Source organism: Anarhichas minor, unplaced genomic scaffold, assembly GCF_050575085.1.
Source record: "Anarhichas minor isolate MPS153535 unplaced genomic scaffold, ASM5057508v1 ptg000027l, whole genome shotgun sequence".
NCBI classification, from domain to species: Eukaryota; Metazoa; Chordata; class Actinopteri; order Perciformes; family Anarhichadidae; genus Anarhichas; species Anarhichas minor.
The window spans coordinates 20,842,110-20,857,344 of NW_027466473.1; the positions used below are offsets into that span (position 1 = coordinate 20,842,110).

At 43.0% G+C, this 15,235-nt stretch overlaps 1 protein-coding gene across 1 annotated transcript in view; it reads left to right on the forward strand.

Moving 5' to 3' along the window:
* Positions 1–15,235, forward strand: part of LOC142960313 (rho GTPase-activating protein 7) — a 76,074-nt gene that overhangs the window by 58,894 nt on the left and 1,945 nt on the right. The window contains exons 4-15 of the mRNA XM_076102116.1: positions 17–80; positions 789–1,393; positions 1,741–1,957; positions 2,099–2,479; positions 4,000–4,337; positions 6,238–6,414; positions 9,551–9,710; positions 9,982–10,180; positions 10,316–10,529; positions 13,634–13,748; positions 14,293–14,529; positions 14,722–14,951. Coding sequence (XP_075958231.1) covers positions 17–80; positions 789–1,393; positions 1,741–1,957; positions 2,099–2,479; positions 4,000–4,337; positions 6,238–6,414; positions 9,551–9,710; positions 9,982–10,180; positions 10,316–10,529; positions 13,634–13,748; positions 14,293–14,529; positions 14,722–14,951 — 2,937 coding nt within the window. The remainder of the gene's footprint in view (positions 1–16; positions 81–788; positions 1,394–1,740; positions 1,958–2,098; positions 2,480–3,999; positions 4,338–6,237; positions 6,415–9,550; positions 9,711–9,981; positions 10,181–10,315; positions 10,530–13,633; positions 13,749–14,292; positions 14,530–14,721; positions 14,952–15,235) is intronic.

Below are 15,235 nucleotides of genomic sequence, written 5' to 3' on the forward strand. Positions count from 1 at the left end.
CTCCTCCCTCTTTCAGGAGATTAAGCACTCTAAACAAAAGTGTGGAAATGAGGCTGGAGCCACGGAGATCAAAACGCAGGGTGAGTGTTGAGAGCAAACACTGAGAAACTGGAACACAGCAGGACTCTCGTATGAAGGCAGGCCGAGCCCGTGGGGGGTGTCACACCATGAAATCTCCCCATTAAGCATCACTTGATTTTGACAGATACAAAGTGATCAGTCCTCCTCCTCCAGTTCCTCTTTCTAGGAGAAAGTGAAGTCCAAGAAAACCAAAGCTGAAGTTATAAAGAATGATTTTTTTATTTTTTATTTTATGGTGGTTTTTTTTGTAAATTCCAACTGGATTAACAAAAACAACTTTGACATTCTATCTACCATCCAGTACATTCTTCATCATTCTGTGTTCTAACTTTGGTAGAACACAGTAAGATGATCTTCATTTTTTAAACGTGTCCCTTTAAGTCACACGGCGTTGCTAAATCCACAAATATATTCTCAAACTACATTCTAAATGAAATATGTGTGATGTTTGCATGAATGTAAAATGATGTTCATGCTTGTATAAATTATTGAAAACATCTTTGTGTTTGTGTAAATGTCGGGCCTCTGTGTTTGTCTGAGTGTTCTGTTTGCACATCGTCGTGCCTACATGCATATATTAGTGTCGGTGCATATTGTGTTAAACTGTAATGTTGTTTGTGGGTAATATTTCTGTGGTATATCCAGATTTTTGTGCGCTCTTGTCTGTGGCTCTTGTCTGTGCAATTGAACCCTCCTTCTTCTTCCAGGGATACGACTTTGACGAAGAAGACTTCTGTGCCATCAGCTCCAACTGGACCTACGACAGGCGGATCCGACGATGGCGTCGCCTCGACTCCGCGATGGACATCCTTTGCTTGTCTGAAAACGCCACCGGACACCAGAATGCTTCTCTGTGTGACGTCGGCGACCGACATGACATCTGCTCCATCCACAGCTCCAGCAGCACTGAGAGCGAGGGCCACAACGGACACCACAAGGGTCACAGAGACGCCATCACAACCCCCTCAGACGACCAGGAGACCAGCAGGAGCTCCTCCCGCTGCTCCTCCACCAACAAGATGCATTTTGTAGACCCCTCGTTTAGTGGACCCCCCTCCCCTGATGGATGTGGTGGAGGATCATCCACCATGACTCCGGATTCCGAAGGCTGCCTCCCAGACAAACCGCCCAGGAAGAAGGGCACCAGTCTGCTGAGGAAGATGGAGAAACTGAGGCTGAGGGGAACGACTGGCCTCCTCCCTTCTGCTCACAGTGGTGGTTGTAACAGCGAGAGTCGGGCCCGGCACGTTATCAGTAGTCCTGTTCAGGTCCAGCAGGAGGAGAGGATGGAGAGGCTGCACTGCCCGTCAAGGTCAGGATTGTGGATTGCAATCTTTTAAAAACCCAGAAGATTTTTTCACAACATTATCTACTGTTTTAAAGCTATTTCCAGAATGATCAAAGAATCCTTTTAACCAGATCCGCAAGTTGTAGCTAAATCCCCAAAACTGATGATAGTAGTGAATAGTGAATATGAAAAATAAGTTAGAAAAATAAATAAAGCAATGCATTATTGGAAAATTACATTGTACTGAAAAGAAAAGACTAAGAAAGATATTTTTCTTGTGGATGGAATATTTGTTTGTGCCAGAATTGTAACTGCAGGTCTTTCCCAGAGCAGCTTTAACTGTAGAGTTCTACCTACCTGAATGTTTCCAGCTTGCAAGGTCGACCCGACAGCCGTGTGTCCTCCTCGCCCTCGTCTCCTCACACCATCAGCAGCAGCAGTAGCAGCAACAGCCACTCTGAAAGCAGCAGCAACGTCAGTACGCCCAGCCCGGTCACCCGGGTCAGGAGTAACTGCAAACGCTCCAACAGCGGTGTCGGGGTCGTTGGTGGAGCGACCTGGAACAACCAGAACCACACAGGAACAGAGGTCAGTCCAAGAAATGTAGCTTGTTAAAATGCTAACATTGGCTAATCAATGGACATTTTGAATAATATTAAATAAATGCTATATTATATTCCCTGAATACTTTATTCTGTCCTTCCCTCATCCATCTGGTCACCCTCTCAGGACTTCAGGAACCAGATCAACAACAACAACAACAGCAGCCCCGAGAGTCTGATCTTCCAGGTCCCCAACGGGCACAAACCGGGGACCTTCCCCACCTCTCTCGCACACAAACGCACCCCCCTCTCCCCCATCATCGACGACACCTCCGTCAACTGGAGGACCGGGAGTTTCCACGGCTACGGGGGGCGACACAGTTGCCGGCATGGCACATCATCACTGGTCACTGGTGACCAGGTACCAGGAGTCCCCAGTCCGCTCGCTGTGCTGGATCATCGGCTGAGTATCTACGACAACGTGCCCGACGACCAGCAGCTGTTTGAAAGTGAAGTTGGCAGTGGCGGAAGTGGCAGCGATGCAGAAAGGATGGGTGAGGAATCAGAGGTGGGTCCAAAGACTGTTACTCCAATGTTACATGTATTTATTGTCATATATATATATATATATATATATATATATATATAGATTTAGATTTAGTTCAGGGTATTACATTACTTAGTATGCTTCAAACAAAGCATTTTTCAGATGGTCTATCAGTGTTTGAAACCTCCTTTCCAACAGCAGAATTTGGGGGAATGCATTCGATAATTTTATCAGCTTCAAACAATCCGACATTCCCGTCCACTTCATGCAGATGTGTAGAAGTACGAAGGGTTTAAACTTCTCTCTTTTTCATTTTTCAACACAACCACTTCCAGCACTTTTCATGCGAGTACAACATCATAAATATCTAGAGGAGAGACTGTACGAAAGTGTGTGCGCCACTATCCCCATTTCAACGATTTATTGCGTCATCAATACAAAGTCACGCAAAAGACAGAATCATTCTCCATGTTGTAAAGCAAAACATCTAAGTGGATGGGAATAATGAGGAGAGTCATCCTAGCATGTGTGTGTGATATTCATATAAGGGAACAAACTATTGAGTGGCACAGCAGAGTGGAGCTGTCCAGGTGCTGAACAGGTGACCTCGCACCGTTGAAAGGCTTCTGTCCATGGTGCTGAACCCCCTGACTGCCACTACAGTGGACGAGTGGGTTCAAGGGCCACATATACTGTAGCTATATCTTTTGTTGCACCTGGCTATGACTTTGTGGATCCAAAATTACAGAACAGATCAGCGAGAAGATTTTTACCTGCTGAGGTAATTATTGAGTCACTGTTAGGGATCAACATGTATGATACATTGTGGTTATTTTGTGTAACATGTCTGTAAAGTTCCACTATGTGTTCCCTTAAGTAAAGGTTTTCCAGAGAGAATAAAATAACTCATTGGCTTTCCTGCCTTTGGCCTAAAGGATGGATAAAGCCCCATGCAAAGACAATCTAAAATGAAAGTCTATAAAGACGCAGGTCTTCAATCAATGACATTGATATTGCTAAGCTAAGTTTTCCCATAAGGCCAGAAATCATTTTGTGAGTGCTCGTATAAAAATTCCATTTTAGATTAAAACAATACAATAATCGGTCTGAATTAATCATCCTTCTTCACACATAACTACACCCAAAGTAGAAGAGGTGCAATTTGGAATAAAGTTGGAACCCTCTTTGACAAAAACATGGCAGCCATGGAGGGAAAAGAGAAATCATTAAGCATTTCTTACTTCTGAAGAAATTGAGTGATACATTTCCAAAACTGCTTTATGGCAATGAAATCCTTCATTTACAAAATCCTAAAATCTGCTGAATCAATCAACTGAAGAAAAAGTTTTTTATCACTTTCCTTTTGGGCGTTCTATATAACTACTATCTGTGGTGATTGAACAATGTAATATTTCTAGTTTATTATAGTGAAGTTACTCATTTAAACTAGTAGGTATAGTGGCTTGTCAATTAGTTTTGGTGAGAAATGTTTCTTTGGGGAATTTTCCTTTGATCTTTTCCGAATGGTTTTCCTCTCTCAGGTGGGTCGACTGTTGGCAGGTGAAGATGTTTTCTCTGCTCTGGACAGCATTTTGGAGAGGATCAGCAACCTCCAACAACTGGTGTCCACGTGGTCTGAAAATCTATCCGAGGACGACTGTCAAAGAGGTTCCTCCTCCTTTTCTTCCTCCTTGTCCTCGTCTTCCTCCCAGGACTCAACTGGTCACGGCTCATCGGCAGCCTCCCCGTGCCCGTCTTCCCCCAGCCACGTCCACCTGGAGGCGCAGCATCCAGAGGAGACGGAGGAGGTAAAGAGCCATGAGGAGGTGCCTGTGAATGGAGAGGAGCCAAAGACCAGATCACCACAACCCAGATGCAGGTGAGAAAGCTCCGAGTGTAATGCTGCAATTAAATCAAGGTTTCTTTATAGAGCGTATCATATTTCACAAACAAAATAACTCAAATTGTATCACAAGTCAGGGTCATTAAAAAGACAGTCAACACAAAGAACAAAGAAGTGACATTGACGTTCCCTAAGTTAAAAGCTCATTTGTTTGCCAAATATTGATCAGCATCAAAATACAGGTCAAAGAAACACAAGCAACACTTTAAGTTGCCGTGGATATTTGTAAATGGAAGCCACTGTGTCCGGCAGGGCGCTGATGATGACAGTTATGGGGATTTATTCCCTCAGGCATCAACCAAAGTATAAATGGAGTTAGTATGAAGTCCTAAAGATAAAAGCAGTAACCACACGGTGAATAGTTTTGATCGCCTCTTTATAGGGCAGCTTTTATATCTCTTTTTGTCACATATTTGTTCTCCGATATAGAGCAGTAAAAAGCTATGAGGCCTCTCCTGTACTGTGAAGTCAGCCACATCATCGGTGTTTGCTGATGGACGCTGCCACTAGTAGACTGGTCGAAAGAAAAAAGGCAGCAAAAGTGCCATCTCGGGCGCCCTCCCAGTAGAGGAAATGTGACGCTGTGCCCTCTATGGTGGCCTTATAATTGAAAGACGCAATGATGCAGTGCCGTAAAGGCTACATGCTAGAAAACCTCCTGCGTGCTGGTGCCCCACCGCATGCTGCTGGTGCCCTTTTTTGTTTTTTCTGCCCTTTCCCCTCAATCAGTCCTCTGCTGGACACTGCTTTTTCTCTCTCTTTCTTCTCTGTGTGTGTTTTACTTGATAGTTTTAATATAGGTTCAAGTTATGTGAGTCAGATTGTGCACACAGATGTGCTTTGTCTCTAAACCTGTTTTTTAAGCACACTAGCATCAGGGTTTGCAGGTACAGGAATGCCTCTTGGTGCAGCACTTTGGTTAAACTGAACTATTGGATTCATTACGATGAATGAAGTTCAGATATTCATGGTCCTCAGGGGATGGATCTTGATTACTTTGTTTATACCCTAACTGTTCATGCAGCCCCAGCACTCGGTAAACATTTCTACTTAAGTGTACACATGTGTGTTTACATGCTAACTGCTTATCACCTGCCTAAAGTTGAACCAGATCTGAGAAAAGAGCAAGACGAGCATATACAAACATAAGCCCTGTTGACTATCTGTGATCATGTTAATGATAAATGTTAGCACGCCGACATGTAATGTAACGTGCTAAATGTCAGAATACGTGTTAACATGCTATCTGTAAGCACGTTAAGATGCCAAGGTTAAGGCAGCACGCTAAATTTAGTTATAAAAACTAACATGAGCATTCTTGTATGCTAATGCTAACTTGTTATAAGCACACTACAACTGACAGTCTGATAGTGTAGAGCTGAAATGATCAGAAATGGCCACCATACAGATGATTAACCCTGATGATTGAGGTAATGTTGCGATTTTCCTTTGCCGCCACCCTCCAGACAAACTTAACAATTTAGTTTTCTGGGGTGTAAACAGTGTTGGCTGCTAGCACCTTAATCTCCTTTGTGCATGGGGATCTGTTTTGTTAGGGTATCTAAATAAATCATTGCATGTTGTTACATCCAGTGTTTTCTTTCTGATTGGTCTTTTTCACCAAATACAAAGTCCCTGCCGTTAGAACTGATGAGACAATTAAGAAAGAGACATTTTAATTAAACAAGTTGATATTTTCTGTGATAAGATCTAAGTGCAAAACATTCATTTTATATATATTCTTCAAGAATGTGTGCGCCAACTCTGGGAGATTTGTCTTGATTGTGATATGTTAAAAACTGGCATTTACGTGTGTGTGTTTGCGCTTGTTTGTGTCTATTTGTGTATTTATCTGTTCTCGCTGCTGTGTGTCCAGCAGAGTGAGCCAGCAGCTGCACTGGTCCAGCGAGCAGAACCTGCCCTCCCTGCCCACCAGTCCGGGAGTGGAGAGCCAGTCCGTGTCCCAGTTCCTCCTGCTGCAGAAACTCTCCCTGCTCAAACTCACCGCTCTGATGGACAAATACTCCCCGTCCAGTAAGCAGGGCTGGAACTGGTAAGAAGTGTCAGGACAGAGAGTTTTTTGGGTGATGTCGTAGCTTGAAAAAAAAAACCTGTGAGGTTTGAACAGAGAAACAAAGCTCTGTATTCCTGGATATTGTTTGTCATTCACACCTGCATGGAGAAACTTCTTCAAGGAAACAACAGTGGAAACGAGGGCAGATGGGCGGGCGGGCGGGCGGGTAAATATTTCACGCAGCCTATTTAGAAAATTCATATATTATTTGTGGCTCGGGTGCAACGTGCCTCGGCGTAAACTGCTTCAAGAGCAATAAACCCCAGGAAGAACCGTGGGTGCTTCACCTTGTCTCTGTGTTCCTGGGGAGCATTTTGGTTTGGTTAACTGCTCAGGCATTGTGGGTTATTTTGGGTTAGTTTCTCAGTTCTCTTGTTTTCCTGACTTAATCTCTGTTTTTATATTTCTTTCTCATAAATCATGATGTGCAGAAGGGGATCGAGGTCAACGCCAAAAGAACTGTTATGTCCCGCCACAGAATGAAGTTAGAACATTGTTTAGGTGTAGGTTGTCTCGAGCGAGTCCCTGCAACAGAGGTGGCGAGCACAAAGTTAGCACGAGACATAGAGCCACAATAGAAGAGACAGTTCAGAAAGGAGACGCCCACTGAGAGTCGGTTTACCTGTAGAAGTCTCGCAGCAGGTCCTGAGTCTACAGGTGAACGTGAACACAGATTATGGCCGCTTCTTTCAAAGTAAACGTTGGACCAATTTTTCACAAGCCACACACGTCCCCAACATTCTGAAACTAAAATGGAAATGGCAATTTTCAGACGGACAAATCAGGAGAAAATGAACTTTGTTCAATATATTTCTCTCTCTCAGCAACACACTCTCTTTAGTAAATATCTAATGTTAGCAAAGTAAAATAAATACATCATGCAAACACTTCCAAACGAGATGGAGGGATGTGGGGAGAGGCGAACACGCAATGACCACTTCAGGAGACAGGAAGTGTACCATTTCAAACCATTGGCGGAGCTTTTAATGCGTCCGTCTTTGTTATAGAGCTTTTTTGACAGCAGCTACATTTACGGGACATACGGCAGGTTCTGGTAGTGTAGGATCCTTTCGTTCTGTGTTTATTATGTTCTTAAAGAGGTAGTGAGGGTACGGCAAGCCCTGAGGGACAGTAGTAGCAGTAGGATAAAGGAGGTAGCAACAAGATTTGGGTCACAAATCAAGGCCTTTTGTCTTTTAATAAGTCATTTGCAGACTGTTGAGCTCAAATCCTTTTCTTGTTTAAAATGTAGGATGTTTTCACTGCACTTTTTATTAACATACATGGATTTAATGAAGGTTTTGCCTCCTACACTATGTTTTCGGAATAGGCCCTCATGCAAAATCGAGACAAATTCATTTCTAAAAAGAGAAAAGGGGCCTTTATGTTCGGTGAGATAATGTTGAATGACCTTTGGATAAAAAAAAACATCCTGAAATTACTCCTCACAGATGTTCGTCTTTCATTTTCGGGATCAAACACGTGTTCGGTGGGGGCCGCTCATTGGTAGCGGGTTGAAAATAATCAGCGAGGCTTCCTGTAGTTCTGGTGTGTTGTGTTTTAGCATTTCAAAGCGCTTCCTTTTTTACAGAGATTAAACTTTAATAAATCACATGAAAAGGGAGCAAAATGGAGGAGAAATCATGTCAAAACTGACCTCTACGGTCAAAAAAGGGAGAAAAAAAACATCAAGTTAACGTTTTGTTCAACAAAGCAGGAGTTTTAAATGAGCACACACTCTGAAGTGCAAATGACTTGTTCTTACACAAAGTGAACTTCATGTTCCTTCACCTGGAACTGGTTTTGGAATGTGTGACAATAATACATCTTAGACACACCGTCCTTTTCTATTCATCCCCACAAAATATGGTAAGTTCGGGCGAGTCGTATTACTTTGTTTGGAGTTCTGGTAGTTTTTAGGATGGTTTGGGGATGGCATTAGTTGTGGTGAAATACAAATAATTTCAGCCAGTCTTCTCATTGGTTACACATTGAAAGGTCACTGACGAACGAGTTGTATCAATCTCCTCAATAACTCTTTGCCTGAAGGCAAATAAACTTATTTCCCAAACTATTGCCTTAAGAGAAACCTGGTTACCACAAATGTGGGCAAGGACACCGCATAGGAATAAACTCAACGCAGCTCAACAGTAACTTGTGTTTTAAAGTCGGACACATAGTGAGTAAAAAGCTTAACGCTCTGTCACTACAGCACCGCCAACTTCTCCGAAAAAAAAAAAGAGAAATCTCTCCAGGCTTCAACAATTACGTTAAGTCTTGTCATTTCAATGATTTAATTACTGATGCCAAAGCGAGCGCTAGAATACAGCAATTAACTGCTGATTGGGACGGTTGATACTCTGAGGCGCTTTCCTCAAAATTGTCAGTTTGTTCAGAGAGCCGCTGTTAGATGTGGAAGACAAAACAGTGGGATGAAAAGAGCTGGAAAGCATTTAGAGTTTTCTCTTTGTGACTCTGGGCCGTAATGTGGTTTCATACCGAGTAGAGAAGAGATTTCATTAATGATTGTTGGAGGTCTTCAGATCTCTCCTTTTTTAAATATGGCTTTTACAGGACTGCAGTGTTTCGAGTTAGAAACTAACATTCATTGCAGCTATCTATGGGTTTTTTGTCCGACAGTTAAGTTTTTTGTTTTCCTGCATCTGGAGAACATTAGTGTCCAATAGAAAAGAATAAATCAGTCGTTGGTATTAATGGTTAAAAGGTGGCGGTATCAGTTCAAAAACCCTGACACAGTCCTTGTACAAGTCCAATCTTTTTTGATCAGCGCCCATGGTTTCTTTCTGCTCATGTTGTTCCTGCAGAGCTGATTTGAATGGCACACACATTGGAGAGATCAATGGGGATTTATGTAATCAAAGAATGTTCTTTGGCTCTTCCTTCAAAAGGAAGCGCATCCAAGCGCAGCCAAGTTGAGAATTATTTTTTTACACTTGACTGCTTGAGTTTACAAATTCCCAGGATATTTGCAAAACTATTTTTGATACATTTTCAACATAACATAACTCTTCCCCCGGCACTAGTCCGTGCTGTTTGATTGCTTCCTTGTAATGAAAGGCTTCCAGAGTCTGATGGTAATCTTTTCCACCCGCAGGACTGTTCCTAAACCGCCCAGGAAGACTAAGGTGATGGAGGTGAAAGGCCGGCGGGTTTTTGGGGTTCCTTTGCTCCTCAGCGTCCAGCAGACAGGAGAGCCACTTCCACCCAGCATCCTCAGAGCTCTGGTCTACCTGAGGACCGAGTGTTTGGACCAGGTAAGGAGCCAAAAACCACAAGTGGCCTGCGTTGGTTTTAGAAACACTAGGAGACGCTGTTGGACTTGAGAGTAAGATTTAATGAAACCATTATGAGGCGGTGGCATCGACCCAAAGACCATTTTAATATTCAAAACATACATTACGAGAGGTAAAAAATCAGGCCTAGCAAAATTCAACACTGAGGAAAAGAAACAGAAGATAATCTTTTTATGTAAATCTTTTTTTGCTTTTGATGAAAAGTTCTCGTTTGCATCGTGTTCTTTCTCAGGTGGGTCTTTTCCGCAAGTCAGGCGTGAAGTCTCGTATCCAGTACCTCCGTGAGCTGGTGGAGTCTGACCCAGACGGCGTTTCGTACGACGGCCAGTCTGCCTTCGACGTGGCCGACATGGTGAAGCAATACTTCAGAGACCTGCCTGAACCCATCTTCACCAGCAAACTCTGCGAGTCCTTCCTCCACATCTACCAATGTGAGCAGTCATTACTCTTATCATTAGCGAGTTCAAATGCTAATTGTGTGTATGATAATCATGCTGACATTTGTAGTAGCAAAACCATGTAAACTGCATGATTAAAATATGAACAGGTTAGCTTTCTACTTGCAGATTTTCCCAAGGATCAACAGCTGGTTGCAGCTCAGGCGGCCATCTTGCTGCTTCCCGACGAGAACAGGATGGCGCTGCGAACGCTGCTGTTCTTCCTGCGGGACGTGGTGGCCTGCGTGGACGAGAACCAAATGACTCCAACCAACATTGCAGTTTGCCTGGCGCCGTCGCTTTTCCACCTCAACACCCTGAAGAGAGACGCCAACGCACCCAGGTGAGCTGAGACCACGGACACCGAATTACCTGCATCAGTTACCTTTTCACTTACACTTAACGTTGGCTATTTAATTCTCTAAAAATTGAGGTCAGGTCTTTTTCAAAGGAAGAACATTTGTAACCCAACATCAGAAAAAGATGGAAATGAATGGAGGGGGTGTGGAGTCTGCAGCACATTGTCACAGTTACAGAAGTCTCTGCAGCAGTCACACCTCTGCTGTTATGTCTCTCTGAGAGTTAGCTCATTTACTGCAAATTGTTAATATGATATTTCATCTGGAGTTTATTTTCTGTCAATGTAGCTCATCAGCAAATACCTTGAACACATCACTGAGACTGTTTTAACCCAAAAAAAAAATACCCAATGCTTATTGGTTCAGATCAAATACCATAAGCAAGTTCAAAATATCTACTGACTGTATTTTATTAAGGATGGGATACCAATCTAAAAACATAAAGTAGACTTTCATGTAAAGATGACAGACTTTGTACTGTAGTTATCAAGCTAAAAACATGCAAAACCACCAAAAACCAAGGGTTTAATTCATATTTTAGTTGTTAAAGTTCTGGTATCCATCATTCCTATCCGTTATAATATTTTACTTACCAAGTAAATTGCTGAGAGTCCAAAACATGATTGCACAGGATATGATTGAATCATTTTGTTACAACTTTAGTACACTTAGTTTTTGCTTCAGGCTGTGACTTTATCTTGGTTCCCTGTTAAATCTCAGCCTCTCATTTAGCTTCAGCTTCTGGTTAATGCGTGCGTCTGTGTCTGAATGTGTGTGTTCGCTGTTACGCGCGGCAGGTTGCCATCTAGATGCCATAGAAACGTGTTTTTCTTCCTCCCTTTGTGGCTTCAGTAGACGTCATGTTTCCGAGGTTCTCGGCTCTCACAGATGACATCGCCTCTGGATCAGATCCAGCTGTCACACACTCGCTTTGTCTCTGTAAAGAAAAGCTGTCGGCACAGTTTACACAGAGCCCATTACATCACCTCCGACAATTTCCGTCGTGCCTCAACTTCACTCCCAGATATGAGAGATATTTTTCTATCTGCTTTTTAGCAGAGAATCCGGCTGGGCAGGGAGTTAGAAATGGGAGAGTGAAAGAGAGAGAGAGAGAGATAATGAGACTGTTGAGAATGATAACGGCTATGCAGTTGATGATTCATCAGTGTCCGCGGATCAGTCATCCGAGCTCAGAGTTTGTACTGCAGAAGTGTGCTCATTGTATGTATGCATGAATGAATTATTGTTATCAGAAGTAAACATTTGAACACAAGGATTAGGCTTATGTTATTCTACATGTATTTTTTTAGTCCCCTTGTTTAAACTCCATCTTTATAAACTCCCTCCGTCAGTTCAACCGGAGGCACTCGGATAACTGCAGGTTTTTAAATGATTACATGATTGCTTTGTCAACAAGTTGCAAGAACACCACCAAACCCAACAATGTGTTGGTCTGTTTCCCAATACTCCCTGACTTCCTGTCTGTGGCTGTCAGCTCCAAGCCCATTGGTTTCTACTGAAGATGTAAAACTTTAAAAACAGCTTACCGATATATAGTTTAATTTCAGGCTCAGTCGTTTCTTTAAACAGCTGATCCCTGTAGTTTCTATAAAAACAAACCGGAGGAAGTTGCATTTGTTGGGGACTTTTTTTTTTAGCTGCAGATTAATCCACATTTGGTGCTCCAGGTAATATTTGGGACGTTGTATGTCGGAGTGAGTCTAAATAAACTACTCTGTGTGTGTGTGTGTGTGTGTGTGTGTGTGTGTGTGTGTGTGTGTGTGTGTGTGTGTGTGTGTGTGTGTGTGTGTGTGTGTGTGTGTGTGTGTGTGTGTGTGTGTTCACGGCAATGAAGAAACATGTCACCCAGTGCAACAGTGTTACGCATTGATGTGTTTTTAATAGTTTTTGGACAACAGTGGAGCTCGATGGCACAGAGGAAGAAGATGAATTGATACACACACAATAGTTGTTAGTTGATACATTAATGTTTGGTTCAACCTGTCCTCCTTATTCGTACTTACTCTTCTTTGATGCCGCGCTACACATTTTGTCCATTCCATCTTGTTTCCTTACTCCCTCATCTCCTCCTTTTTCCTGTCATCCTTCTTTTCTCCATCCACCCTGATATTGTCTCTTTCGTCCACAGTTTGTCTTTCATTCTGCTCATCTTCCTTCCCCGATATTACCCTCGTATCTCCTCCTCCACATTGTTTCCTCTTCTCATTCCTGTAATCACTCTGCTTTCCGTGACTCCTCTTCCTCCTGTACTTTCCTCCCTTCCATTCATCTCCACCTCTTCCTTTTTCCACTTTGGCTTTGTCTCCCTTTCAGGATGAGGGGACACTAGATGGAAAAGGCAAAACAACACAATCGGCACTTTGTGCCTCCCGTCTCCTGGAAGCCAAAGTCCCAACCTGTCAGAAAGCATGTCACACTTTGTGGTGGGAACAGTAACTGCTGCTCCCAGCTGTTCTCCCACAGATCTATTGAATCTCATCTCTGAGTCTTTTCCTTCATCTTTCTGCTTGACAGAACTCATCACTCCAACAGAGACATGTACTTTTTAATGGTCGAACTTGTCGTCCGACCAACTCGGTTTGGTGCAAGTGTTGGTGTCTAATCTGTGCCGTTTGGTGTGAGAAATTGTCATCAGGCATCAGAAACTAAAAAACATAAATGATAAAACTTCCTATCAAATAAAAATCAAGGGAAACAACTTATTTTGTAAGCTTTCCAAAATAACCTGAATCTGTCAGTTGCAGTAATCCTGACGCAGTGCTGCTGATTCCTGTCTGCTGCCTGTAAAGAACTGCTTCAGCTGACTGGCAGACTGTTGCGATGGCAGCATGTCATATGTGTCACACCCTCTTCCCATTTCCTGTCAGTGTTTCCAAAACTGTAAAGAAATAAAAGAAGCACACTGGCACCCGTCTATCACCCTGTTGTGCCCAAATCCAAATCAGGCTCATTGTAATCTCACCAAAACCTCTTTTGTCTCTACTTTAGTAGAGATTGATTTCAGTATGCTCGCTGCCTTTATCTAAACGTGAAAGTGACCGAGACCTTGTTCCTGTTGTTGCTGAAGGTCGAGTCACAGGAAGTACAGCCTGGGACGCCCAGATCAGCGGGACCTGAGTGAGAATCTGGCTGCCACCCAGGGACTGGCCAACATGATCACCGAGGCTCACAGACTCTTCCAGGTACAAAAGCTGCTCCACTGGTTGTCCATGGCATATTATACTATGAAATATTGTATGACATATACAATTAAATACTATATTTTTATATATTTTATTGCATACTAGAGTATGTCGTAAAAAGTCATAATCTAATATGTCAAAATGATTCATTAAAAAGTCATAGTATGTCAAAAAAGTAATTGTGTACTATGTCGAACAAAGTCATACTATGCTCCTGTGTATTATCGATTTGTAATAAAATGTTCATTGGTTTAGTTACTCAATGTTGTTATTTGTTCCCACCCAGTCTATCGAAATCAAGATGCTTTGGTCCAAAGAGTTATCACAAACTACGACTGTTTAGTTTTGCTATCGTTAAATCGATGTGTAGTAAAGTATATTAAAGTGTGTTGCTGATGTTAAAGCATAGAACTTGAAGTGACAATGTGTTCTTAAAAGGTATTCAAATGAAATTCAGGATTCCTGCAAAGAAAACACTTTAGAAGCGTACGAGACAGAATTAACAAAGTAATGATAACAGATTTTTTTTAAATGCTCTTTGCAGCTTCCAGAGTTTTGGCCTGGTCAGCGTTCTGGTGCTGCAGGCTCCAGTGAGGACTCCCTCTCTGAGGGAGGAGGAGGCCCGGTGTCCCCCGGTCAGAGTGGAGGTGAGGAGGAGCTGGAGAAGAGAAGGAGCAAGCTGCAGCTGAGCACCAAGCACCTCCTGAAGGAGGCCAGGGAGAAGAGCAGAGGCTGGGAGAGCCATCAGGCTCCAGAACATGTGGATCTGGCCTTCAAGAAGGTAAATGTCTTAGTTCCATTATGTATACTAAGGACATCAGGGGATGGGGAACTTACACGGAAGGAAGATAATATAGCATTTATTCATATCATATCATACAGATATGTGAAAAAAGGTCATGACAAAATCATAGTATGGTATGTATATCATACACAGATTTTGGCATAGCATGGTATCATTTTCTGTCTGCAGATGGACGACGGCTGCCTGCTGTGGATGTGGCGCGGCTCCGTGGAGGTGGAAGTCCCCGAGAAGGAGCTGCTCCATCGGCTGCTGAGGGAGCAGGAGCTGTGGGAGGGAAGCCTGCGCCAGGCGGCCGTCATCCAGACCGTGTCCAAGGATTCCGAAGTCTACCGCTACCTCCTCGAGGGCCAAGGCCACGCCCTGAGCTCCCGGCTCCCACAGGAGCATCTGCTGCTCAGGTAATGAGGCTAGTCATTTAACGGCCAACAAATCACAGTTTTGAAGTGATATTCGTAGAAAGGAACTCATGATTGACAAAATAGAGCAGATGGCAGTTATTTCATGTGTCAGTGCTGGTTTTGACATCAATCAACTGCTTGCAGGGCTTTTTATTTTATCGCCATTTAACACAATTTGCATACAGTGGAAAGCTAAAATACTGTGTAGTTGGAATCAGAATATTGGCAGCCATCACATTTGGATTCTCCACCCTGATTATCTCTTCTCACCTACACTCTCTCAG